This window comes from Chroicocephalus ridibundus, chromosome 22 (genome assembly GCF_963924245.1).
Source record: "Chroicocephalus ridibundus chromosome 22, bChrRid1.1, whole genome shotgun sequence".
In the NCBI taxonomy this organism is placed as follows: Eukaryota; Metazoa; Chordata; class Aves; order Charadriiformes; family Laridae; genus Chroicocephalus; species Chroicocephalus ridibundus.
In genome coordinates this window covers 1143966-1169211 of record NC_086305.1, presented here as the reverse complement: position 1 = coordinate 1169211, position 25246 = coordinate 1143966, and the positions used below count along the sequence as shown (strand labels likewise).

Below are 25246 nucleotides of genomic sequence, written 5' to 3'. Positions count from 1 at the left end.
TGTCCCTCCGTCCCCCAGAGGCTGGCAGCTGGCTGACACGAGTTGCCAGGTCTCAGCTCACAACCACCCACACCCCAAAACCCCTCCCTGGCAGGAGGGATGGAAAGAACCCCGTGCTGCCTCCGGAATGGGGCAAATTCACTCATTTCTGGGGCTGCCCGGCACGTACGCAGCAGCTCCCTCCCTCGCTCCAGGGGTGGCCGTGCCCAGCAGCTCATCGCCTTCTCCCCGGCAGCATCCCTCGCTGACAGGTAGTGATTTGTAAATATTTAAAACCCAACCCCAACTGCCGGTTTGCAGCACGGCCCCGGCTGCTGCCACGATGGTCTGCGGAGAGAAGGCAGAGCCCAGTCGGGAGCTGGGTGAGCCCCATCTCCTGTCCCCCCCCGGGCACCCACATCGCCGGGTGCACCCATTACCAGCGATGATTAATCTCTGGTGCATCATCAGCATCTTGTGCAACCGTGGGGTCCTTCTCCCCCGCCCCCCGAGCACAGCCCCCATCATTAGCACCCAGAAAATGTTGGGTTTCTGGCTGGGAAAACACAGCAGATATGTACATTAAACATCAAATTATAAAATTAACAGATTCAAACTGAGGATGATTTGCATGTGCAAATTAACTTAATTACCACTCTTCCTCCCCGAGCGCCACAGCGTGCTGGGGAAGGGCCGGGCACAACCACGGCCGGTGGCAGGTGCTGGGGACCCGGCGGCATATTTGGGGGGGGGCCGGTGCCAGCTGGGGAAGTTGGGGGGGGCGATTGCAATGCTCCCAGGCGAGCGAATGCAGGGCCACATGTGTGTGCACACACGCACACACGTGCACACGCATGCACGTACCCATGCATGCCCATCCGGCGGCACAAAGGCGTCTCTGTGGTGCGGTGCCCGGCTCCCGGGGCAGGTGGGTGGCGTTGGCACGGAGCGGGGGGCCTGAAAGGCGGGCAGCGTGCCCACCGGGGCTGCCAGCGCCGCCGGCACCCAGCGCCGCAGGGCCCGCGGCAGCCAGCCAGCGCCCGGCACCCACCCCGGCGGCCACGGCTGCAGCTGGGGGGCCCGGGGAGAAGCGCTCCCTGCGCTATGGGGCGTGCACATGCATGCACATACACATGCATGCACATGTGTGTACACAGGCACGCATACGCACACACGTGTACACGCATGCACACACCTCTGCACATAGGCACACACATATGTATGCACAAGAATGCGTGCACACACGTGTACCTGTGCACACACGTGCACGGGGAGGCATGCACACACATCTGCACATAGGCACACACATGCATGCATGTACACACGTATGTATGCATAAGGATGCGTGCACACACATGCACACGGACATGCACCTGCACGCACCTATGCGCACACATGTGCACACAAGCACAGGCGTGCACACACATGAACACATGCACGTGAACAAGCACACACACGCGCCTGCACACAGCGCTCAGCCCTGCCCCAGTCTCTCCCCACCTCCTTGCCCCGTCACTGGATCCCCCCGTGCCTCAGTTTCCCCACCTTCCCCAGCCACGGCGCCCTCAGAACTGGGCCGGGATATGGTGGAATTAAGGGAGTTGTTGGGAATTCTCTCCCTCTCCTGTCTCTCTCTCTCTCTCTCTCTCTCCTATTTCCATTCTGGCTTTTATTTATTTTCCTGGTCTCCGTCATGTCACAGCCCAACCCTTGGGTGCCCCCATGCCCAGAGCACCCCCAGGACAGCAGGCAGCACCCCCCCCCGGGGGGAGACTGGGCTGGGAGGACGCTGTACGATTCCCAGTTCATCCCATTAAGAGGGCTGCTGGGCCAGGCGGAGCCCTCCTGCAGGTGCAGGCAGGCGGCGAGCAGCAGCTAATTAGGAGGGAGGCAATAAGCCGGGGTTAAATGAGCACAGGGGGAGTTTTCACGGCGCGACCAGAGGTGGGTGCCGTGCCTGCCCGCCCCCCAGGGAGGGCTGTGGATGGGGGTCGTGCCTGGGGCTGGGTGCAGGGGATGTTCCCGAAGACGCGATGGTGAAGGCTGGTCCCCACCCGTGGAGCGAGCACGGGGAGGAGAGGACAGCCCCCCCCAAGCCATGGTACCTGACCCCCATGCCATGACCTCCCCAGGGCTGGTGGGGCAGACAGTGTCCCTAGGGACCCTCTGGGGACCAGCCCTGCGTCCTCCTGCCCCCCAAGACTCCCTCCCCGCTGGGAGGAAGGAGGGCAGGGTACACCGGGGGTACACCACCATGCGGGTGGGAGGTCCCTGTCCTGGGGAGGGGACTCCACTGGGGTCCTGAGCCGGAGGGGTCCACGAGCGAGGATGGGGGCTGCTGATAAGTCACCGCTCCCCAAAACCCCTGCCTGGGCCCCAGCAGGGCTCGGGGGGTTGGGGGGGCTGGCTGGGCGGGGGGGGGGGGTGGCATGAAATGCCGTGCCGAACGCGGCAGGCGTGCTGGGGCAGGCCTGGGGGCCGCGGCTCCACCCGCCGCTGCCCCGCGTGCTCAGCATGCACGAGGCCGGCGGGGCGCATACACGGGGGGCCGACATCCCCCCCCGGTCCCCCCACACCCACCCTGCCACAGAGAACGGCACTGCTCATCACGCATGTAGCCATGGGATTTACGGCGAGCCAATTAGCTCTGCTGTCGCTTGCTCTGTTTCCAAAAGGTCAAAGAAACCCCACAGCCCGGGAATAAATCTCGATGCGGAGCCTGTGGATGAGAATAGCCCTCCCCGAGCTGTGGTTTTCCAGATTGCTGGCCAAAATCCTTCCCCGGGAGGATTCCTATGGCCATCACGGCTGGGGAATGTCGGGATGCTGTGGGATATTAAGGTGCCATGGGATGTCGGGGTGCCATGGGATGTCAGCGACATTCAGCAAAAAGCATCTTTGCGATGCTCGGAGGAGGCACAGGAATTGGAGAGGAATTAATCCAGAGGAGTGTTAATTGGGCTTAATTAGCCCAAGTTTGGCCACAGTAAGGGAGCTGAGGGCCGGGGTGTGTGTGAACAGGTCAAAGGGCTCAGCGGTGTCCCCTCAGTGTCTCCCTGGGGACAGTGACTCAGGCGCTGAGTCAAGGCTGTGGTTTCCTTCCTCTGAAGACCCCCCTTTCCAGTGTCTGTCCCCCCCCGGGGTGGTGGCTGTCCCCTTCCCCGCCCCGGGGACCAGGAGGGACCGGAGGAGAGGCAGGAAGAGGTGAATCACCGGCGGCGTGAGAAACCTCCTGCTTCCCAGGCAGGCTGAGCATGGGGCAGAACTCGGTGCACCGATGACACCCAGGCAGGCGGGAGCCAGGCTGCCCCAGCACCGGCGGCTCTGCGGGATCCGTGCTTTGCTTCTCCAGAAACCCGGCTGCCTGCGGAGCGGTGACACCGACGCCAGAGGTCAGTGGCATCGCCCGAGGTGCACCCCGGCACCCTGGGGGCTCAGCTGAGATTTCCCATCCTGGGGAGTGCGTGTGTGTGTATGTTTATTTCTGACTGCCGGGATTTGGGTCTTTTCGGGCAAAGTTAGCTAAAACCGGCTGGGGAAGCAGATGGCGGTGGGGGGACGGTGGTAAAGCATGGAAGCAGTGAAAGCAAAGCACCGTCACCCACCACACTGGGCCCCCACCCTGTGTGTCAGCCCCAGAGCCTGGTGTGCCCCCCCCCGGACACCACCCCGCATCCCCGGGGTGGGATGTTGGGCCTTCCCCATGGGGCACAGAGCAGCTCTGAGCCCTCGGTGTGAGGGGAAACTGAGGCAGGGGGCAGGGATGTGCTCGGTAGCAATGGGGGGGAGCCCCCTTGCCGGGGGGGGGTGCAAGGCTGAGGCAGAGTCGGGGGGACAGGGTCGCACTACCTCTCCGTGCCAGGGAGGGGGGGAAACTGAGGCAGGGGACCGGGGGGGGTGTCGGTCCTGACCCCTCCCGTGCCAGGGATGGAAGAGGGGGGGATGCCCTTTTGCCGCGGGGGGTCCGAGGCAGGCGGGGAGGGCTCCCCCCGCCTCTCCCCTCCTCTCGGCGCCAGGGGCGGGGGGGCCCCGAGGCCGGGCCGGGCCGGGCCGCCTCCCCGGGGCGGGGGCAGGGCGAGGCGGGGGGGGCGCAGCAGCCGCTCCGGGAGCGGCGGCGGCTCCTCCATCGCCGCTGTTGCCGGAGCGGCCCCGGTAGAGCCGCATCCACCGGGCGGGCCCGGCTCCGGCTCCGGCTCCGGCCGCGGCCCCCCCCGCGCCGCCCGCGGCCCCGCCCCGCCCGGGCTCCGGTGCCCCGGCGCCTCCCGCCGCGGCGGCGGAGCGCAGCGGAACGGAGCGGAGCGGGGCCGGGCCGAGCCGCGCTGCCGGCGGCCGCAGGTGCGCGGTGCACCGGGACCCTCCCCCGCGGCCCCCAGCCCCGGACCCCCCCACCCCGGGACGGCGGAGGTAAGGACGCGGCGGGTGCCCTCTCCCTCCCCCCCCCCCCCGCGGCGATGCGGTCCGGTCCAACGGGTTTATTCCCCCCCCTTCCATCGGTTGCCCCCTCCCGGGGGGAGGATGGGAGGGAGCGGAGGGTGCCCCCCCCAGCCCTCCCCCCTCCCGCCGGCGGAGGCTGCTGCATTGGGAAGCGGCGCTTTTGTTAGCGGCTCCGGGCGGAGCGGGCGGAACCTTGAAGGGTCACGGGCTGGAGGGCCCCCCCCCGCACCCCCCGGCACCCTCGGCACCCCCAACCCGCACCCCTCTGCCCCCTCCTCCTTGTCCCCTGAGGCCCCCCCGCACCGCGTGTCCCCCCCCCAACCTCCATTCCTGCGTCCCCATCCCTACCCGAGCACTCCTGGGGAGCCCCCCGGCGCCCCCATCCTCCCCCCTGCAGCCCCCTCCGGCACCCCAGGCACCCCTCCGCACCCCCAGCCCGCACCCCCAGCCCACCCCGGCGAGCCTCCCCGCACACCGATCCTGCACCCCCGGCACCACGGAGACCCTCCCGCACCCGGATCCTGCACCCCCACGCCCCCCCCCCAGCATCCTTGTCCCCCCCCAGCACCCCGTTCTCCCCGCAGCATCCCGATCCCGCTCCCCTCTCCCCAAGGCAGCACCCCGATCCCCACCCCCCGCACCCTTGAGCCCCGCACAGCACCTCAGTCCCGCACCCCCCCCCTCCACCCAGCACCCAGTCCCACCCCCCCATCCCCTCCCACGCCCCCATCCCACCCGTCAGAACCCCAGACCGGCACCCCGACACCCCCCCCAGCCCCGGGACACGGTGATGGGCGGGAGGTGCGGGAGGGGTCGGGGGGAGCTGGGAGGACGGAGATGGTGGGGGGGGCGTCCCTGCTTCATCGGGCTCCGTTTTGCCTCCGCCGCCACTTTGGGAAGCAGCCAGGGCTTGTTGGTTTTTTTTGGGGGGAGGCAGGAAAAAGGGGGGCTGTTTTGTGCCCCCCCCCATGCGGCCTCAGCTGGGCTGGGGGGGGGGCGGGCAGAGAGACTGAACTGGGGGGGCCTGTCCAATGCAGCCCCCAAAAGGGCGGAGGGGAGCAGCAAGGTCTCAGCCTGGGGGGGGTTGCGATAGGCCCCCCCCAAAAAATAACCCTGCAGGGCTGGGGGGGCAGAGCCCTCACAAACTGGGGGGGTGCCTGGCTCCGTCTCGCTGAATCTGTAACTTGGTGGGGACAAGGAACAGGGGGGCAGACCTGTCAAAAGTGGGGCACCCCCCCCGAGCATGGGGGGGGTGGTGGCACACCCCAGCGTCAGAGCATGGCTGTGGAGCCCCGTGCAGGCAGTGGCTGGGGGGGCCCCGTCCCCCTTTTGGGGCTCAGCACTGTCATGCCGACTGCAAATTTGGAGGGGGGGGTCAACCCTAAAATAACATGAGGTGTAAGGTGCTAACCACAACCCAAATCCTGCCCGGTCGCCCCCACTGCTGGGTGCCCTGGGCACCCCCCAACCCCAGCACCCCCCCACTCCTCCCAGGCCAGGCCTCCCTTGCTCTCACATAACCCAGAGCAGCTGGGGTGCTGGGCCCCCCCGAGCCCCCACCTGCCCCGGCTGCTCCCACTCCGTGGGGCCGGAGGGAATGGGGAGCTTTGGGGGGGCCCAGCACCCCCCACAGCAGCGGGGAGGGCTGCGGGGCTGTGCCGTCGGCTCGGGGTGACCTTGGGTGAGCACTGCCTCTTGCTGTGCCTCAGTTTCCCCCCCCTCAGGGACACCCACCTCTGCTTGTCACCCGTGTCTGGCGGAGGTGGGGATGATGGTGTCACATTGGGACCACTGCCCCTCCCCGATGCCCCACTCCATTCTCTTTGCGGGTGCCCCAGCCGGGCCGGATCCTGCTCCGAGGGGCGCACGGCTGAGCTCCCCGTCCCATCCTGCTGAGACAGCCGTGGGGAAGGAGTGTGTTGCCTTCGGGAGGGTCCCCTCTGTGTGTGTCCCCCCGGCAATTTCAACCACATTTAGGGCTGGAACCGGTGACACTAGAGGGCAGGCAGCTCCGTGCACAGCTGGGGGGTGCAGGATCCGGCCCTGGGTGCCAGGACCCTGGTCACACCGTGTGCCCCCTGCTCCCCGAGCCATGGGGGGGTGTTTGCAGGTGCGTGTCCCCGCTGGGTGCTGGGGGCCAGGGCCGAGCGGGTGCTGAGCACAGGCAGCGATGCCCATTTTGCAGCATCCCCGGGGTGACACGGGAATTGGGTCACCGCTGTCACCGGGGCACGTGGCTGCAGCGGGGAGCAGGGGGGATGTTTTGTGCATGGGGGGAGGCTGGAGGTGGTCCCTGACCGGGGGTGGGATTGGGGCTGTGAGGATGCTGGGGGCAGCTCAGCCCCCGCCAGTGGTGCCGGTGCAGCCGGTGTTCCGGCTGCGGGGGAGATGGCTCCTTTCTGCCCTCCCCCTGGGAACTGCTTCGCAAGATGTTTTCCCCGCCGATCCCATAAACAAAGGGACCCCCCCTCCAAATTCAACCCCCAGCAGCAGCAAAGCCACCGGCAAAACCGGGCTGCGCTGCTCGGTGACCGCAGCGGGCTGGAGGTGGCTGTGCACACGTGTGCATGCGTGTGCGTGCGTGTCCATGTGTGTGCACGCGTGTGGGTGTGCCGCTCCCTGTGGCGGAGCTGCCCCCAGCTGCGGGGACCCCAGTGCTCTCCCAAAACCAGGTGGTTTTTGGGCGCTTTGCAGCCCACCAAGCCCTGCCAGGAGCCCGAAGTCACGGGGCAGGGTGGTGACGTGCCAGGCTGGGTGTCACCGTCCCCCTCGCACGCCCCCTCATCCCTCCGAGCCGGCATCCCTCGCTCCGCACACGCCACGTGATGGTTTGGCTCCCAGTTAAACCAGTGGCTCCTGGGAGAACTCTTCCCTCCCCATCAGATCTGCCGGGCCGGTGCTGGGGGGGCCGAGTCTGGCCACGAGGCCCGTGCCGGCACGATGCTCGCCGGGTACCGCAGCTGGATGCAGCTCCCTGCTGCAGTGCCGGACGCGGTTTGTATCCTTAGACAAGCTCGAATATTTTTAATTAAACCTGCCAGTTTGGATGAGATTTAATTTTTCAGTGGGCTGAGCCGCGCCGGCCCCTCAGTACATCTCCCGCACCGGGGCCGCTCCAGCCGTATCTATTTCCCGGCGTTGCCTTCTGAGGTTATTCCTACTGGTGGCTTTCCCGGTGCCAGCACCTCTTGCTGTGCCAGGTGAGTGGGGTGCCACTGGCCCAGTTGGGATGGTTTGACAGCGGTGCCGGTGTGGTGGCATCTGGTGTGCGTTCTGGCAACATAAATAGTAGTGAAGAAAACCAAGAACAAGCCCGGTTCCATCTGGCCTGTGCCACGGCGCCTGCTTAACCTGTCTGCGCCCGATCGCCGCTGGCATCGCCCGATCACCGCTGGCAACATCCCATCACCACCAACAGCATCCGATAGCTGCCGGCATCATCTGATTGCCACCAGCATCACAGGTGCCGCATCCCGGGGGCTCCAGGATCTCTACTTCCCATCCCTCCATCCCCAGGATGGAGATGGAGGTGGCTGCCGGAGCGTGGTACCCAAAAGGATGCTGCCATATCCCCAGCAGCACCCAGTCCCACCGCAGAGGGGACCCGGTGGCCCTGGGGACCTCCCCGCTCGTCCCTGGGGACCTTCGGGCTTCACTTGCATCCCCTGAAAGGGGTGATGAAGGTTTCGATTCCCTGCGCAAAGGCAGGAGGGAGAGGGAGAGCGATCGTCTGGCACGGAGGAGATCCCAGTGGGGCTGCCTTGTGCTAACAGGATTTTACTCCCTATTTAATTACAATTTTGTCAAATTAAAAAAAAAAAAAAGAAAGAAAGAAAAAGAGGGGAAAAAAAAGATCCCTCTTGTCTCTTTGTGCCGGTTCCTGGCACCCGGTTAATTAAAGAGCGGCTGGTGAAGCCACCAGTCCCCAGAGGAGGTCCCAGGGGACCCCAGCCCCAGGGCTTGGCAGTCACACCTTGGTTCCAGTTCCTCCCAGTTCAGCCCAGTTCGGCCCGCGGGTGGCGAGGTGGGCCACAGCTCTGGCAGCAGCGTGCCAATGCGCCGTGGCTAATCCCCGGCTCTTCTCTGTGTAATCCCACCCGCCGGGATAATCTCATCAAACCCAGCGGCGCCGCGGCCGAACTCAGTGCCGGGTTTGGTGCTGGATGGATCTGGGCGGGGGGGGCGGGACATGGTGGCCCTGGGGGAGCGGTGGCTGCAGTCAAATCCTTGGTGGGGTGATGTGGGGCTGTGGATGCTTGTGGGGTGCTTGGGCATCGGGTGGGGAAACTGAGGCACGGAGTAGGGGACAGCATGTGACTTTGCGGTAGTTGGGGACTGGGACAGGGGGTGGTGGCAGCCACCCCCGTCCCAGCACTGAAAACAAATCCGAGGCGATGGAGAAGGGTGGGATGGGAAGAGGCAGCAGTGGGAGCACCCACAGGCTCTTTGGAGAGACCGGGCCCAGTTTGGGCGGTGGGAAAATAACTGGCTTTTATTATCAGCCCCGTCCATCATCTCCTGCCGAGGGAAAGGGGTGTAAAGTGCCGGGAAATTGGGAAGCATTAAAAAAGGAGCTTTGGGAGGCCAGGAGCCATCCTGGCCCTGCGCTGCGTGGGGCCTGATCCTGCCCAGGGCAGCGGGTCGGGAGTGTGGAGCTGCAGAGAACCCCGGCCCGTGTCCTTCGTGTCACCCGCGGGGACTGAGCTGGCGCACCATGGGGTCAGTGCTGGGAACAGCCTGGAGCACGGGCTGGGGCCCGATCCTGCCCAGCTTGGGGGGTGCCCGGCTCCCACCCACCCCCAGCACCCCGGTCATCGCACAGCTGCTGCTGCTCACACATGACAGCCCCATGCACACAAACGCCAGACGCGTGCACCCCCACGGGTGCACAACAGCCCCATGCGCACACACAGAGCCCTGTGTGCACACCTGTCCCTGCACACTCCTCACGCGCATGACAGCCGGTGCACAGACACCTGCACACACGTGATACCCCATGCACAGACACCTGCACACACATGACACGTAGTGTACACACGCCAGCACACACGTGACAGCCGGTACCCATGCTGACACCCGCACACACGTGACACAGTGCACACTGCCACACACATGTGCCAGCTGGTGCACACACCAACACCTACACAGCTGTCACACATGGTGCACACACACCTGCACGCAGATGACACGCAGTGCACATGCACCGGCACACACACGTGACACCTAGTGTCCACACGCCTGCACACGTGTGCCCGCCGGTGCCTATGCTGACACCTGCACACACCTGACAGCTGGTGCACATGCACACACACACAGGCACACACGTGACATCTGCTGCACACGCCAACACCTGCACACACACCCAACGCATGGTGCACACACACCCACACACAGATGACACCCGCCACATCTGGCGGGGCCACCCAGGGGACAGGGACCTTTATCACCCGTCCTGCCACAAGCTTTGTGGCACCGGTGGCCAGGAGCAACGCGGTGGCGGCGGGGAGGAGAGCGGGTCCATGCCGGCCTGGTGGGTGCCAGCGGCTGAGGGGGCTTTGCCGGCGCTGGCGGGGGAACAAGGAGCCGTTTCGAGGGCAGCGAGGAAACACCTGACCTTCCGGCGAGGCGGCCAGCGCGGGGGCGGCGGCGCTGGGCGCGCGCCCGCAAACAATGGCCCTTTGTTCCGCGCCGCCACTGGCATCCCGCATCCCAGCCTGCATCCCATCCTGCATCCCACCCCACATCCCAGCCTGCATCCCATCCAGCATCCCGCATCCCATCCTGCGTCCCTCATCCCATCCCAGCCTGCATCCTAGCCTCCATCCCATCCCGCATCCCAGCCTGCATCCCATCTAGTATCCCACCCACATCCCAGCCTGAATCCTCTATCCCACTCTGCATCTCATCCTGCATCCCATCCCGCATCCCAGCCTGCATCCCATCCTGCATCCCTCATCCCATCCTGAATCCCATCCAGCATCCCGCATCCCATCCCACATCCTATCCCGCATCCCATCTCGTATCCTGCATCCCATCCCGCATCCTGCATCCCAGCCTGCATCCCATCTCGTATCCTGCATCCCAGCCTGCATCCCACATCCCAGCCTGCATCTAATATCCCACCCACATCCCACCCTGCATCCCACATCCCAGCCTGCATCCTGTATCCCACATTGCATCCCTCCTCGCATCCCGCATCCCGCCCTGCATCCCACATCACATCCCACATCCCACGTGCCATCCCGCACCCTGGCAGTGCCGCAGTGCCAGCACCCACACTACCCTGGCTCCGGTGCATCCCACAGCCCAGCTGGGGCTCGGGGTGTGCCCGTGTCAGGGTGCTGGTGGCTCGTGGCAGCGGGGGCATTGGGTGTCACCCTTCATGGCCCACGCACCAGCACCAGGAGCTGGCAGTGGCCGTGGCTCCTGTCCCCAGGGGTGTCACCGTCCCTTGGTGTCCCCAGGAGGTGGGTGGTGCGGGGGAGAGAGAGGGGTTTTCACAGAGTGGGTGCCCTGGGTAGAAACACACCCCGGGTGGCAGCTCCGGGGCCACCATCACCTCAGGGACTGCGTGATGCTGGGGACGGTGGCACAGCAGAGTCCCTGAGAGCTGCAACCCTCCCCAGCGCCCACCTGCACCCCTCGCCCCCCGGCACCGCGCTGTTTCACCAAGCAGGCAGGATATTTCATCTTATTTAACTACAAATAAGTGTTTTGGAGCGTAGAAATCTGAACTCGAGGCGCTGGCGCCCAGGCTTGGAGCAATTAAAAGCCCCGTTTTCCCGGCCGGAGCAGAGCAGCCGAGCGCAGCTGGCGCGGGGGAGCCCGGAATGGAAATAAAACCATCAAAACCAACAACTAAACTTTATTAAGGTTTAAAAAATGAGCAGGCTGAGGGGTTGAGCGCTTGCTCCTGGCCTCCCCAGCACCTCCTCCACCTCCTCTGGCTCTCCCCAGCTGCTGGCGTCTGTGGGTTTGTTATTGTAGGGTTGCTTTCTCAGGACTGGGGTTGTTTGGGGGTTTTTTGGGCTGTTTCTGACAGGTGTGGGTGTGTGCGGCAACCTCCCGCCTGGGCTCCGGGCCCTGGTTTGTGACTGTAGGGTTCCCACTTGGAGCTGGGTGTGAAGAGGCAGGTTTGTGATGGTGGGTCTCCCATGTGGAGCTGGGTTTGCCTGTTGGGGTTGAACCAGGAGCTCTGTGTCCCTCTGCCCACTCGGGGACAGGGCACCCTGGGGACACCTGGGGGACCAGGGTCCCTGAGGACAGGGCAGCCCAGAGCTGGGGGCACCCTGGGCATGGGGCTACCTGGGGACAGGGCTCCCTGGGAACATGGGCTCCCTGGGGACGGGGCATCCTGGGCATGGGGCTCCTTGGAGACAGGGTTCCCTGGGGACATGAGCTCCCTGGGGATAGGGGCTCCCTGGGGACAGGGCACCCTGGGGTGCACAGGGGAGGTCCCGGGAGCAGTGGCCAGACTCCGGCTGGGAGCAGGGGGCTCCCCCTTCCTATGCTGAGGGGAAACTGAGGCAGGAGGCTGGAAGCGGTGACTCAGGGTGGCCGGACCTGCTCCTGCCGGCGGGACCTGACTGCGGCCGCCCACAGCCAGGGTGGCCCCAGGGCCATGCGGGTGCCCAAGCGGTGTGCCAGGGTGACACTTGGCAGCCCAAGGGGACCCAGCGAGGGTGCAGAGCCGCTGGGGTGGCACAGGAGACCAGAAAGGACGAGGGGGGTGAGTGCCTTTGGGTACAAGGGGGGATGTGTGACTCTGGGGACAAGGGGGACAATGGGGATGGCTGTCTTGGAGGGGCAGGAGGGACATGTGAGGATGAGAGCTTTTGGGGACAAGAGAATGAGTGCCCTTGGGGACACGGGGGTGACTGTCTTTGCGGGGACAGGAGGGCCATGGGGGGATCGGTATCTGTAGGGACAAGTGCCTTGGGGGAACCAGCAGGACAAGAGGATCCATGTGCCTGGGGGGGGACAGGGGACAAGGGCTGTGAATGGGGAAGGGGAGGGAACAGGGCAGCCATGTGCTTGGGGACAGGGGACAACGGCTGTGAACTGGGGGGGACAGCATCCTGGGGTGCCCCTGCCTGCCACCCTGTCCCCTCCATGGGGTTTATTTTGGCATGAAGCGTGACACCTTCTTGATAGGAAACCATCCGTAATATGCAGATGAGTATGTATTTAATATGCAAATTACCTTGCGGCTCTGGCCGGCCACCAGCCCAGGCGTGGCGGAGGGGATGTGCCAGGGTCACGCAGCACCCATGGGTGTCACCCAGCGGGTGTCAAAGGTGCTGACAGCACCCAGTGGCTCATGTCACCCCTGGGGATCGCGGCGGGTGACGAGTGCAGGGACAAAGCCACCCAAAGTGACCACGGGGTCCCCACCATCCCCAGAACCCGTGTTGGGGGGTCGGCCCCCCCCTGGTGCTCGGGGATGTCCTGGGGGGCCCAGACGCCTGGGTCCCCACCGGGGGGGGTGGGTCGTGGGTGCTGGGGAGGGGACAGGGACAGGGACAGGGGCTATAAACGGCAGCTGTAAGAGGAGCCGGTAACCGGAGCGGGAGGCCCGGGGGGACATTTGAGCCGCCGGCGGGGCCGTGGAAGCGCCAAGGTAAATGGTGGGTGCTCTGAGTGTGTGTGTGTGTGTGTCCACGCCAGTGGCCCCCCGTCCCTGTCACCCGCATGGGGACCCCACTAATGCTGGGGTCCCACCCATCCTCTTGGCACCCCCCCAGCTCTGGGGGTGCTAACTGCCTGCTGCACCCCCCGGGAGGTGCTGCTTGGTGGAGGGAGGGGGGACACGGTGGCAGGGGACAGGGCCAGGGCCAGCCTGCGGTGCCAGGTGGCCGGGGTGACATTTGCTCTGTCCCCGCCGTGGGGACAGCTGCTTCCTGGCTCTGCCATCTGAACCGGCCCCGGAACGGAAACCCGGGGGGGGGGCTGAGCCCCCCCCACCCCGGCGGTGGCAGCAGCTGGGTTGGGGGGGGCTCCCCACAGCCATTTCGGTGCGACCCCCAAAACCCCCCCTGTGGCAATGGGGGGAACCCCCCATGTGACCGCCCAGAGCAAGGGATGCTCTGGGGACCCGCATTTTGGGGGGCTGGTGAGTGGAGGGGGCGCATTTTCCTTAATGCTGCTTATAAGGGCCTCATTAGCATATCTAATTGCTGGTTGCTTATTGGCGCTGGGTACTTTCTGAAGGAAATCACCCCAAACAGCAAATAAATCTGGCATTAGCCCTGTGAAAGGGGAAGGGATTTATTTAGATATTGAGATAATACCGTAAACCCCCCCCCCCATACATTGTCAAATGCCTGATAACGACCCTGATTAATTAGGGGCTGGTGGCTGGTCGTGCTGGACCACTGCTGCTGGTATTCCTAAAAAAAGTTGTATTTTAAGGGATTTCAGGGCTGGTGTTCCCTTCATTTCCTTGTGTCCCCCACCCTTTCCTGGTGTTCCACCCCTTTCCCGGTGTACCCCCCCATTTCCCAGTGTGTCCCCCCGTTCTAACGGGTTTCTGTTGTGAGGCTGAGCCGGGGCGGGTGGAATCTGGGATCCCATGGGAATGAACTGGGATCAGCTCCGGGTGCGGCGATGGCTGGTGAGGATGTGGGGAACGGGACTGTGGTGCCGCTCGGGGGGTCCCATGGGTGGCCACCCCCCCCCCGGGTCCCCGGCTGCGGTGACAGCTGCCAGGGGGGTTGGTGGCTCCAGTTACGGTGACATCAGCCCTACCTTCCCACCTGGCGCGGGTGGGGGGCGCGGGCCCCCCTCCCCCGGGGGTCCCTGCGGGGGGGTTATGTGACAGCTGAGCCACTTTCGGGACGCCGGAGCCCCCAGCACCGTCGGGGCGTCCTGAGAAGGGGGGGACACTCACCCCCAGCTATGGGACCCAGGCGTCGGGGACCCCCCCTTGGAGCGGTGGGGACAGCGGTGGCCGTGCCATAGGGCCAGCAGAGGTGGCCGGTGGAGCTCAGGTGGGCAGAGCCCGGTGCCGGGGGCGGGGGGGGGCAGGAGCCGTACCCCACCACAGGGAAGGGCTCCCATCCCCGGGAGGGGAATGGGGGCAGCGTGTCCCCCCTCCCCGGCAGGCGGGGGGTGTGTGCTGGCAGACCCCTCTTCGGGGTCACAGGGACCCCACTGCGCTTCGGGGTCACTGCTCCTAGAAATTATGGCGGGGGGGGAAAAAGTGTGTGGGGGGGCTGCTCCCCCTTCCTGCCCCATCACCCCTGTGTTGGGGGTTGGGGAGACGCTGCGGGGGGGAAAGACAGGGTTAGTGGCTGCTCCCCACCCCCCCAAAAAAAAAAAGCGTTGTGTGCAGTGGGTGAGGGCTGAGTGAGCTTTCAAATGGGGAAACTGAGGCACGGGGGGGCTGCAGCAGGGACAAAGGCAAGGGAAATGGCCGAGGATGTTCAGCTGTGCGGTGTCAGAGACATGGGGGCTTGAGACCCTGAAGCCCCCCCGGACCATCCAGTGCATCCCCGGCATGGCCACCCTGTCCCCACCCACTGCCTCAGTTTCCCCACCGCCGCCTTGGGGACACGCACGGTGACCATCCCCTCTCCTCTGCCGCCACCGTGAATGGGTCCCTGTTTGTCACCCGCCCCCCCCACCGTGCCCCCCCTCCCCTCTGGCCCCCTCCTCCCCACTGCCTTTTCTTTGCCCGCACAATCGCAGGCATTTATGTCGCCGGAGGCTCCAGTTACCCCGTGCCCGCTCACTGTCACCACCCAGGCTGGGGGGGCGCGGACATGGTGACACCGGACCCCCTGGCTTGGGGATACAGGGACCCAAGGCTGCAACGCAACAACCCCGCGCCCCAAATCCCACCCGGCATGGTTGGATTCTCAGGTGGCTGATATACGCTGAACCCTTCCCTTGGGCTGCTTTTTGGGGTCCCCCTCTCCCTCCAATGCCTGGGGACACTTAAATTTGGTGGGTTTTGGATGCTGCTGGTGTCACCCAGCGTGGAGGGGGGAGTTACAACGTGGGGACATCGTTACCCAAGTGGCATCGCTCGTTTGGGTAACGAGGCTAGACAAGGAGCCCCCACCAGCCCCTAAAGGTAAAGCTGGAGGGGGGGCTTTGGGGAACCCCCCTAATTCAGCTCAGGTGGTAAAAGCCTCTGAAGCTTAAACTACAGCAATTAAATTGTTCATGGCCTTTAGAAAACAGCTCAGACACAAAAAATAGATTTAAAAAAATAGGAATTTTCAGGCTGGTTGCCCAGGGGATGGGACCCATCCTGGCCGGTTTGTCACCCACGGTGTGCCATGGGTGACAAACCTGCAGCTGCCTGTGCCAAAACCAGCTCATTTCCCTCTTTTTGGGGGGAAAAATCCCCCCCCATCCCACTCCTCGTCAGCAGCGCCAAACCTCTGGGTTGCTCTTGGCGTTGGCTGTGGTGGTGCCACCGGCGTTGCAAGGGCTTTGAGGCCCTTGCAGGGCCCCATCGGTTATTTTTTATAGAAATATATCTTTTAATATATATTTTTATAGAAAAATTAATAAGAGGTGGTGCTGTTTGCTCCTTGTGAAGGTGGGGGAACTGAGGCATGGACCCGTCCCACGGCTGTGGCCGTCCCCAGGAGGCCACTGTGCCCCTGGGAACACATCCCTGGGGGCTGTGACACTGTGGGGTCAGTTGTTCTTGGGGGATGTGACACTGTGGGGATGGGGTTGGGTGTCCCTGGGGTCTGTGACACCCTGGGGATGGGGCCAGTTGTCCCTGGGGGCTGTGACACAGTGGGGTTGGGGTCAGATGTCCCTGGAGACTGACACTGCAGGGTGGACCGGGATGGGGACAGTGCTGGTTCTCAGCCAGGGCTGGTGACACTGCAGAGGGGACAGGGACGAGTCTCCCCACTGGAGCTGCCCGGCATCCAGGCGCCGCAACCCCCATCCCCACGCAATGTCACCCATCCTCGCTGCCCGCAGGGGACACAGCAGCAGGAGGGCGACGGTTCAATTGAACCCGCTCCCTGCTCTCACAGAATTGATAATCAATTAAATCCCTGCCTGGCTGCTAATTACCCAGCCCTACCCCCATCCCCACTGCCCCACGGGGATGGGGGGCAGGATAGCGATGGTGGCCCAGTGCGGTGGGGGGGACGGTGGAGGTGGCATTGGGGCTGTCTGTGCGGGGGGCGGTGTGTTGTGGCACGTGGTGCTCCAGTGTGTCCCCAGGGATTTTCTGAGCTATCCCAATGTCATTTTGGATGGAGAAAAGTCTCACTGGCTTCCCCCGTGTCCCCGTGTCCCTATATCCCCCCGTCCCTGTGTACCCATGTCCCAGCCCTACCATGCCACCACGCTCTGGCTCAGTTCCCCTATGGCTAGTTGGTGGTGAGCCACCAGCGAAGCCCCAGTTTGGGCCCAGTAGCCCCAGTGCAGAGCCGCGCAGGCGCTGGGGGCGCGGGGGCCGCTTTTCCCAGCATATTTGAAATTCTTCAGCCGGGGAAGGACTTGCTTCCCTATCACCACTCCCGGCCGCATCCCACGCCGGCCCCTCGCCGCTGGCACTGGCCCAGCACCGACGCCTTAAGCCCCCCCCACCCTCCCCCGAGACCGCCCCTGGACCCCAGCACTGGTGACGGGTTTGGGGTACAGGTGGGTCACGCAATGGGGAAGGAGCCCAGGCGTCCGGGTGGGTGTTGCCCCACACACACACCTCTCCCCATTCCCGCAGGTGCAGTGGGTGCCCACCCGCGGCGGGGGGTACCATGGGGCCACCACCCCGCGTCCCCCTGGTCCTGCTGCTCCTGCTGGTGGCAGAGAGGACGGCCCACGGCACCTTCCCCGAGGAGCCCGGCCCCATCGCTGTGGCCCCTGAGGACTGTGAGTGCCCACCCGGGGGTGCAGGGTAGGGGTCAGGGTGCTGCATTGATGCACAAGGTGGGGACGTGGCTCAGCAAGGGGACGGGGTTTTGGGGTGCTTTGGGGTGAAGGCGGGAGGGGGCACCCATGTGAAGTGGGTTTGGGGTGAAGGCGGGAGGGGGCACCCATGGGCAGGGCTGGGTGAGGGCAGTCGCCCCGGCTCTCTGGGGGAACCGGGGTGGGTGGGGGTGCCCTGGCAGTGTGTGACCCCCCATGTGTCCTGTCCTCCCCCAGATGTGAAGCACTACGCCGTCTTCGTGGGCCACGGGACGAGCCGACCAGCTGGCCCCGAGGGTGGGAGCACCCAGCGCCTCAACATCCAGCGCATCCTCAAGGTCAACCGGACCCTCTTCATCGGGGAGAGGTCTGAACCGCGGCACCCCAAAACCTCCTGCCCCACTGGGGTGGGCACCCAACACCCCCCCCAACCCTCTTTGCTGGGGAGTGACGCCTGGGGCACCCCAAAATCTGCCATGGGGCTCCTCGGGGGGGGGCTCCGTCATGGCTGGCCCTGCCCCAGTGATGCTCATCGCCCACCCCAGCACCCCACATCCCCCCAGTGGGGTGGTAGTGGATCCTGCACCCCCCCCCAGCATGCCTCCCTGGGGGGCACATCCACGGGGTGCCCTGCGGGGTGGTGACACCTGTGTCCCCGTCCCCAGGGACAACGTCTACCGTGTCAGCCTGGAGCCCACCGGTGCCGGCGAGATGCGCTACCACCGGGTAAGTGCCGAGCCCTCAGGTGCCGGGGGGACACTGGGGCGGGGAGGGCTGCCAGCTTCTCCCCAGCCCCACGCTGGGTTTTCTTGCCCCCCCAGAAGCTGACGTGGCGCTCGAACCAGCACGACATCAGCATCTGCCGGATGAAGGGGAAACACGAGGTATGGGGCAGGGGGGCTGCACCTCATGGGACTCCTCCCGGTGGGGACCGAGCACCCTCTGCACCCTGTGTCACACAGACAAGGCCACCCTGTCGTGTCCCCCCCTCAGTGTCACCCTCTCCCTCCCCGCTCCCTGCCAGCGGTTGTGTCTCTGTGATTTATTGGCCACTTGGATAATTGGGTTTGTAATTAATTATTTCGGGATCAAAGCAGGCCCGGCCCAGCATCTGCCAGAAATCCAATTTCCAGGTCCCTTAAATGCCATTTTGGGGTGAAAACAGCCCCCAAGCCAGACCCTCACATCAATGGAGGAGTGGGTGGCAGCACCCAGAGGTGGGGTGGGGGGGACAGGGTGCCGAGGGGTGACGGTCCCCTCTCACCGGCGCAGGCAGAGTGCCGTAACTTCGTCAAGGTGCTGCTGGTGCGGAATGAGAGCCTGCTCTTCGTCTGCGGCACCAACGCCTTCAACCCCGTCTGCGCCAACTACAGCGTGAGTCACCCAACCCCCCTGCCGGGACGGGGCCACCTGGGACCCCACATGTCACCCCCGCTGTGTCCGAGTGGCTGGCGGGCAGGGGATGCTCCTGCCTGCGTGGCATCGCTCACGGCCCTGTCTCACCCGCTATAGATGGACACTCTGGAGCCCGTCGGGGACAACATCAGCGGCATGGCCCGGTGTCCCTATGACCCCAAGCATGCCAACGTGGCCCTCTTCACAGGTCAGTGGTGGCACCGCTGGCACCTCGCCAGGCTCTCTGCCTGCTGTCCCCTGCCCCGTGCCCGGCTGACGTCCCTCTCCCGCGCAGGGGGGATGCTCTTCACTGCCACCGTGACGGATTTCCTGGCCATCGACGCTGTCATCTACCGCAGCCTGGGGGACAGCCCGACCCTCCGCACCGTCAAACATGACTCCAAATGGTTCAAAGGTGCCCCCTGTGGCATGGTGCCCACCATGTGCCACACAGCACTGGTCCCTGTCCCCTTTGATGACATCCTGGGACCTCCCTGACCCTGCCACTGTCCCCACAGAGCCCTACTTTGTGCACGCCGTGGAATGGAGAAGCCACGTCTACTTCTTCTTTCGGGAGATTGCCATGGAGTTCAACTACCTGGAGAAGGTGGGAGACATCCCTGTGATGGCCCAAGACACTCAGAGTGGAAATGGGGACAAGGGGACTGTCATCAGGGTTGGGTACCAGCTGGTGATGGGTGTCCATCCCATAGGTGGTGGTGTCACGGGTGGCCCGGGTGTGCAAGAACGACATGGGGGGCTCACAGCGGGTGCTGGAGAAGCAGTGGACCTCCTTCCTCAAGGCCCGGCTCAACTGCTCCGTGCCGGGTGATTCGCATTTCTACTTCAATGTCATCCAAGCCGTGACGGACATCCTGGAGCTGGACGGACGCCCTGTGGTGCTGGCCGTCTTCTCCACGCCTGCGAACAGGTCAGACCCTCTTGTGCCCCACCGAGACCCATGAGGCTGGGCTGGGACCCCTCTGTGCGCCCCAGTGGCCATGGGGGCCATGGGGGACAGGTTGAGGTGTTCAACCTGTGCCCATGTCCCCCCAGCATCCCTGGCTCGGCCGTCTGTGCCTTCGACATGACGCAAGTGGCCGCCGTCTTCGAGGGACGTTTCCGGGAGCAGAAATCGCCTGAGTCCATCTGGACACCTGTGCCCGAGGACATGGTGCCGAAGCCCCGGTGAGTGACCTGCTGTGGGGACAGGGATGGGGACAGCCAGGCTGGGACCTGCAGGAAGGGGCATGGGGATGGAGGTGGGGACAGGGATGGGGACAGGGACAGCCAGGTCTGGTACCCACAGGGAGAGTGATGGAAGTAGGCATAGGGGCAGGGATGGGGACGGGGACAGGAATGGGAACAGGGACAGGGACAGGGACAGGAATGATCAGGGCTGTTAACTGCAGGGAGGGTGGGGACAGGGATGGGGATGGGGACAGGGATGGGGATGGGGACGGGGATGATGATGGGGACATCATCAGGGATGGGGACGGGGACAGGGATGGGGATGGGGACAGGGATGATGATGATGGGGACAGGGATGGGGATGGGGACAGGGATGATGATGATGGGGACAGGGACAGTTCTGACACCAGCGGGAAGGGTAGAGGGGATGGGGACAGGAACAGTGACAGCCAGGGCTAGTACCGGCTGGGCTGGGGATAGGGCTGGTGACAGGCAGGGCTGGTGGTGGCAGGTTTGGGGGCAGGCGGGGCTGGGGACAGGGCCACTGTGGCTGTGGGGACGCTGAGCTGTGCCACCGTGGCCGCAGGCCCGGGTGCTGCGCGTCCCCGGGGATGCGCTACAACTCCTCCAGCACCTTCCCCGATGAGATCCTCAACTTTGTCAAGACGCACCCACTGATGGACGAGGCGGTGCCGTCCCTGGGCAACGCGCCCTGGATCCTCCGCACCATGAGCCGGTGAGCGCCCAGGGCAGGATCCGTCCTGGGGAGGGGCTGAGGGGACTGGTGGGTGCTGGGAGGACTGGGGGGTGCTGGGGGAACTGGGGGGTGCTGGCCAGAGTCTCTCCCACCGCCCTTGCATGCATGTGCAAAGGAGACCGCCAGGAGACCTGATAAATCTCATAAACTTTGCAGTCAAGATCGTCTCGTCCTAATTAAATCTGCCTTAATTGCTGCTTGATGGGGAATTAATCAAGCAGCGCTCTCGGGCCGTAGCCTCCCGCCGGCAGGGCAGCTGGGGCGCTTGTGGGACTGGGGACGGGGACACAGGGCTGGAGACAGGGACACGACGCTGGGGATGAGCATGTGGGGCTGGGGACGGGGCCACAGGGTTAGGGACAGGGCCGTGAGGCTGGGATGGGGACACAAAGCTGGGAAGGGGACACAAGGGTGGGGACAGGGATGCAGGGCTGGGATGGGGACATGAGGCTGGGGATGGGGATGTGGGGATGGGGACCAGCTAGGATCCTGTCAAGGGACTGGGAGGATCTGGGGTGGTTCCTTGGTGGGATCTGAGCTGAGTCCCGGTGGGGATCTGGGTGGAATCCAGGCTGGGTCCAGGCAGGATCTGGGATGGATCATGGGTGGGATCTGGGATGGATCTGGCTGGTTCCTGGGTGGGACCTGGGCTGGGTCCTGGCTGGGATCTGGACTAGTTTCCATCCGGGATCTGCACGACCCCTCACGCTCCCTGGGGACTCCCTGCTCTGGGCCAGCCACAGCCTGTCCATCCCCAGGGAGGGTCCCAGGCCCCCCATCCTGCCTCAGGTTCCCCCTCCCTGGGGACACGCAGGCTCCCACACACCCCAACGCCTGCTCTGCTCACATCACGCAGGTACCAGCTCCGCAAGATCGTGGTGGACAATGCAGCGGGGCCGTGGGGCAACCACACCGTGGTCTTCCTGGGCTCCAGCACAGGCACCGTCCTCAAGTTCCTCATCCAGCCCAACGCCAGCACCAGCCCCGCACCCGTCCCCCCCGGCAGCCAGAGCGTCTTCCTGGAGGAGTTTGAGACCTACCAGCCTGGGAGGTGGGTGCTGGAGTGCTGGGAGGGAGGGGAAGGGTGAGTCGGGGTGGTCAGATATGTGTGTGTATGGATGGATGGATGGGTGGACGGATGGAGGGATGGATGGATAGATGGATGGATGGAGAGTGGGTGAATGGATGGATGGGTGGGTGGATGGATGGATGGATGTGTGTGTGTGTGGATGGATGGATGGATGGATGGATGGGTGGATGGATGGATTGATGGGCGGATGAGTGGTTGGATGGGTGGGTGGATGGATGGGTGGGCAGGTGGGTGAGTAGGCAGGTGGGTGGGTGAGTGACTGGTTGGATGGATGGGTGGATGAGTGGTTGGAGAGCTGGATGGATGAGAGGTGGTTGGATTGATGGGTGGAAGGATGGATGAGATGTTTAGGGAGGGATTGATTGGCAGTTGCAAGATGACAGGGGAGGATGAATGAGGTGGTTGGGGAGGGAGGGATGGATGGATGGATGGATGGATGGATGGATAAGATGGATGGATGGTTGGTTGGAGGGGATGGGTCAGAGGGATGCAAGGGGTGGGTGAGGGGAATGGGTGACATGCCCTCCTTTGGACCAGCCTACACTTGGGCTGGCTCCATGGTGGGCAGGCATGGACCAGGGCCAGAGCCACGCTGAGCTGTGCCCCATCCCCAGATGTGGCCGGGACACAGAGGATGAGCGGCGGCTCCTGGGGCTGGAGCTGGACAAGGCAGCGGGGTCCCTGCTGCTGGCCTTCCCCCCGTGTGTGGCCAGGGTGCCGGTGGCTCGCTGCCAGCAGCACTCAGGCTGCATGAGGTGAGTGTGCCGGTCTCAGCTGCCCCCCGGTGTGGCTTGCTGAGCCGGGGGGCACACAAAGAGCAGGGAGGGGTTACCTTCACATCCCAGGAATTTGCCCTGCGCTGGGTTCCAGCTGCGAAGGACTCAGCATGGCTGGGAGCATGGCCAAGGGAAACTGAGGCATGGCGTGGCACGGGGTCAGGGTCCCTCGTGGGAGTCTGGGGTGTCATATCCCCCGCCATGTTGGGCCTGATCCTGATGTCTCTGCTCCCTGCCAGGAACTGCCTCGGGAGCCGGGACCCCTACTGCGGCTGGACACCTGAGGGCTCCTGTGTTTTCCTGGAGCCCAGCCCCAGGTAACGCTGCCAGGCCCGGGGGGCAAAAAGGCCAGGGGACACAGTCTCAGGGGATCCCCAGAGAGCACTGGCTCCTGCAACCCCCTACCCTTACCTCTGAGACAGAGCAAACTCATTGCTTGCTGAAGCAAGCTGGGAGCCCTCTGCCAGGCTATTAGGGACCGGCTGACCCCCCCCCGAATTTGCACTCCCCCAGGGTGGCTTTCGAGCAGGACATCGCCGGCAGCAGCACGTCCCACCTGGGCGAGTGCGAGGGTGAGTGCGGGGCAGGGGTGGGGCTTGGGGACATGGCAGTAGCACCACCAGACTCCCACTGCAGCCATCCCCTGACGTATGTGTCCCCCCGCCATCACCCAGGGCTGGTGACGGAGAGCTTTGTGGACGAGCCGGACGGGCTGGTATCGGTGAACCTGTTGGTGATCTCCTCCGTAGCAGCCTTCGTCATCGGCGCCGTCATCTCCGGCTTCAGCGTCTGCTGGTTCATCGGCCACCGGGACCGCAAGGAGCTGGCCCGCCGCAAGGACAAGGAGACCATCCTGGCACACAGCGAGTCGGTGGTGAGCGTCAGCCGGCTGGGCGAGCGGCGGGCGCGTGGCGGGCAACCCGGCGCCTTGCTGGCCCCGCTGATGCCCAATGGTTGGCCCAAGGAGTTGGGGAAGGTCACCCAACACGACCTGGACTCGGGGGTCCTGCCCACGCCGGAGCAGACCCCGTTGCAGCAGAAACGCTGCCCTGGTGCCCTCCAAAACTGCACCTGGGAGCAGAGTCATAACATCATCAACGCCGCCTTGCGGGACCCCGGTGGATCCGGCACTGCTGGTGCCGGTCGGCTGCGTGCTGGCTCCGGCCGCTCGGCTCGCGGCATCCCCCTCTCCTGCCACGCCATCCTGGTGGACCAGGAGCTGGAAGCTGAACTCAGCGACTCCTCGGGTGATGGGCATTGGGGTCGGGACCCCCAGGAGGGTCCCCACACCCGGCAGCACGCACCCGCTGGCACCCGCCGCCCACCCCGCAGCTCCTACGGTGACTTCGCCAGCACGCCGCACCCCAGCCCCGATCGCCGACGGGTGGTTTCGGCACCGGGCGGGGAGGGGGGAGACTTTACTGAGGGGCCACCCTGGCACCCCGAGCAGCTGAACTTCAACGCCAACAATGGCACGGGCCGCCCTGGCGCCCACCTCAAGAGGAACCACACGTTCAACAGCGGCGAGGCGTCGGGGGGCAGTTACGGGCAACACGGCACAGCACCCCGGGCAGCCAGCGCTGGGCCCCCCCGGGCACTGACGGACCTGCACCACCTCCTGCGCTACGGCGTGGAGCGGACTCCCTCGGGAAAATAGGGTCCCACCATGTGTGTCCCCCCACCCAGGGTACCCATGGGGTCCCCCACCGGCTCCCTGGGGACAGGGAGGGGTGGCCAGGCAGGAGCTGCAGGCATGGGGTGAGATGCTGCATGGGTCAGGACAGACACCCCCTGGGTGTCCCCAAGTAGGGTTTGGAGCTGGCCGCGATTGGCATGGGGCAGTGCCCCGCGCTCCGGCTGCTTGATCCTGGGGGGGTCCATCCAGCCGGTCCCCTCCCCAGGCTGGACCCAGGGACCATGGATCCCTGGGAGGGGGATCCCTGGGAGGCAGCAGGATGGACGCACAGACACGGACCCTGCTGAGGCGGAGCAGGGCTGTGCCCCCCACAGCCCCGCAGCCCCTCGGACCCATCAGCTGCACCTGGGGGGGCTTGTGGGTGCTGCCAGCACCCCGGGGACACCTGGCCAGGGGGGTGCCACCAGGGTTGTGTTGGTTGTGGTGATGGGACACGGTGAACATTTGGGGTGCAGGGAGATGGGGGGGGGGCAAATACTTGTGTTACCTGGGGATGGGGCACACTCATCCCCCGGCCTGGGGTCACCCCTGCCCAGTGCCAGCTTGGGGGGGTGGGGGGCCCTTGTCCATGCCCCCCCACTCCTCCCTCCTGGAAAGCACAGCCGTGATGTGGGGGCACCGCTGGGGCTGGGGAGGGTTCCCCACCGAACCCACTCTCTGCTGGCAAAGGGTGCCCTTTCGGTGCCACCCCTGCCTGGCCCTGGGGGGGCAGGTCCCCGGGGGGGGTGGCAGGCTGTAAATAGGGTGGGGGGTGGCGGGCGCCCCCCCCCCCCCCCCCCCAGCGGCCATGCATGCGGCCGCCCGCGGTCTGTACCCCGCGGCCCCAATAAATGCCCGTTTACTGGAGGCAACTCCCCCACTGCTGCCTCGGCACCTTCTTACACCCCGCCTTGCCCTGGGACCCCCCAGCCTCGGGAGGCGGCAGCAGCTGGGGCTGGGCAGGGGGTGCTGCTGGTGGGGGGGACATGGGCATCTGGTGTGCAAAGTCCTCATGTGGGGACACCCCCCCCCAACATGCCATGCGTGTCTCCATGCACTCACCC

General features: G+C 65.0%; 1 protein-coding gene across 1 annotated transcript; it reads left to right on the top strand.

Moving 5' to 3' along the window:
* The first annotated feature begins 4247 nt into the window (after window positions 1-4247).
* Window positions 4248-24982, top strand: SEMA6B (semaphorin 6B). The gene is made up of 17 exons (XM_063358098.1): window positions 4248-4383; window positions 17114-17262; window positions 17536-17665; window positions 17964-18024; window positions 18120-18182; window positions 18571-18672; window positions 18811-18901; window positions 18989-19108; window positions 19212-19300; window positions 19407-19624; window positions 19750-19881; window positions 20471-20620; window positions 21498-21692; window positions 22346-22486; window positions 22747-22824; window positions 23021-23079; window positions 23182-24982. Exons 2-17 carry the CDS (start codon window positions 17148-17150, stop codon window positions 24162-24164), a joined length of 2727 nt encoding a protein of 908 aa, XP_063214168.1. The 5' UTR covers window positions 4248-4383; window positions 17114-17147; the 3' UTR covers window positions 24165-24982.
* Window positions 24983-25246: the final 264 nt, after the last annotated feature.

Coding starts and splice junctions, on each gene's coding strand:
- SEMA6B (XM_063358098.1), top strand. CDS start 17,148: ATGGGGCCACCACCCCGCGTCCCCCTGGTCCTGCTGCTCCTGCTGGTG. Junction 19,301..19,406: donor AGTTCAACTACCTGGAGAAG/GTGGGAGACATC, acceptor TCCATCCCATAG/GTGGTGGTGTCACGGGTGGC. Junction 21,693..22,345: donor GAGACCTACCAGCCTGGGAG/GTGGGTGCTGGA, acceptor CCCCATCCCCAG/ATGTGGCCGGGACACAGAGG.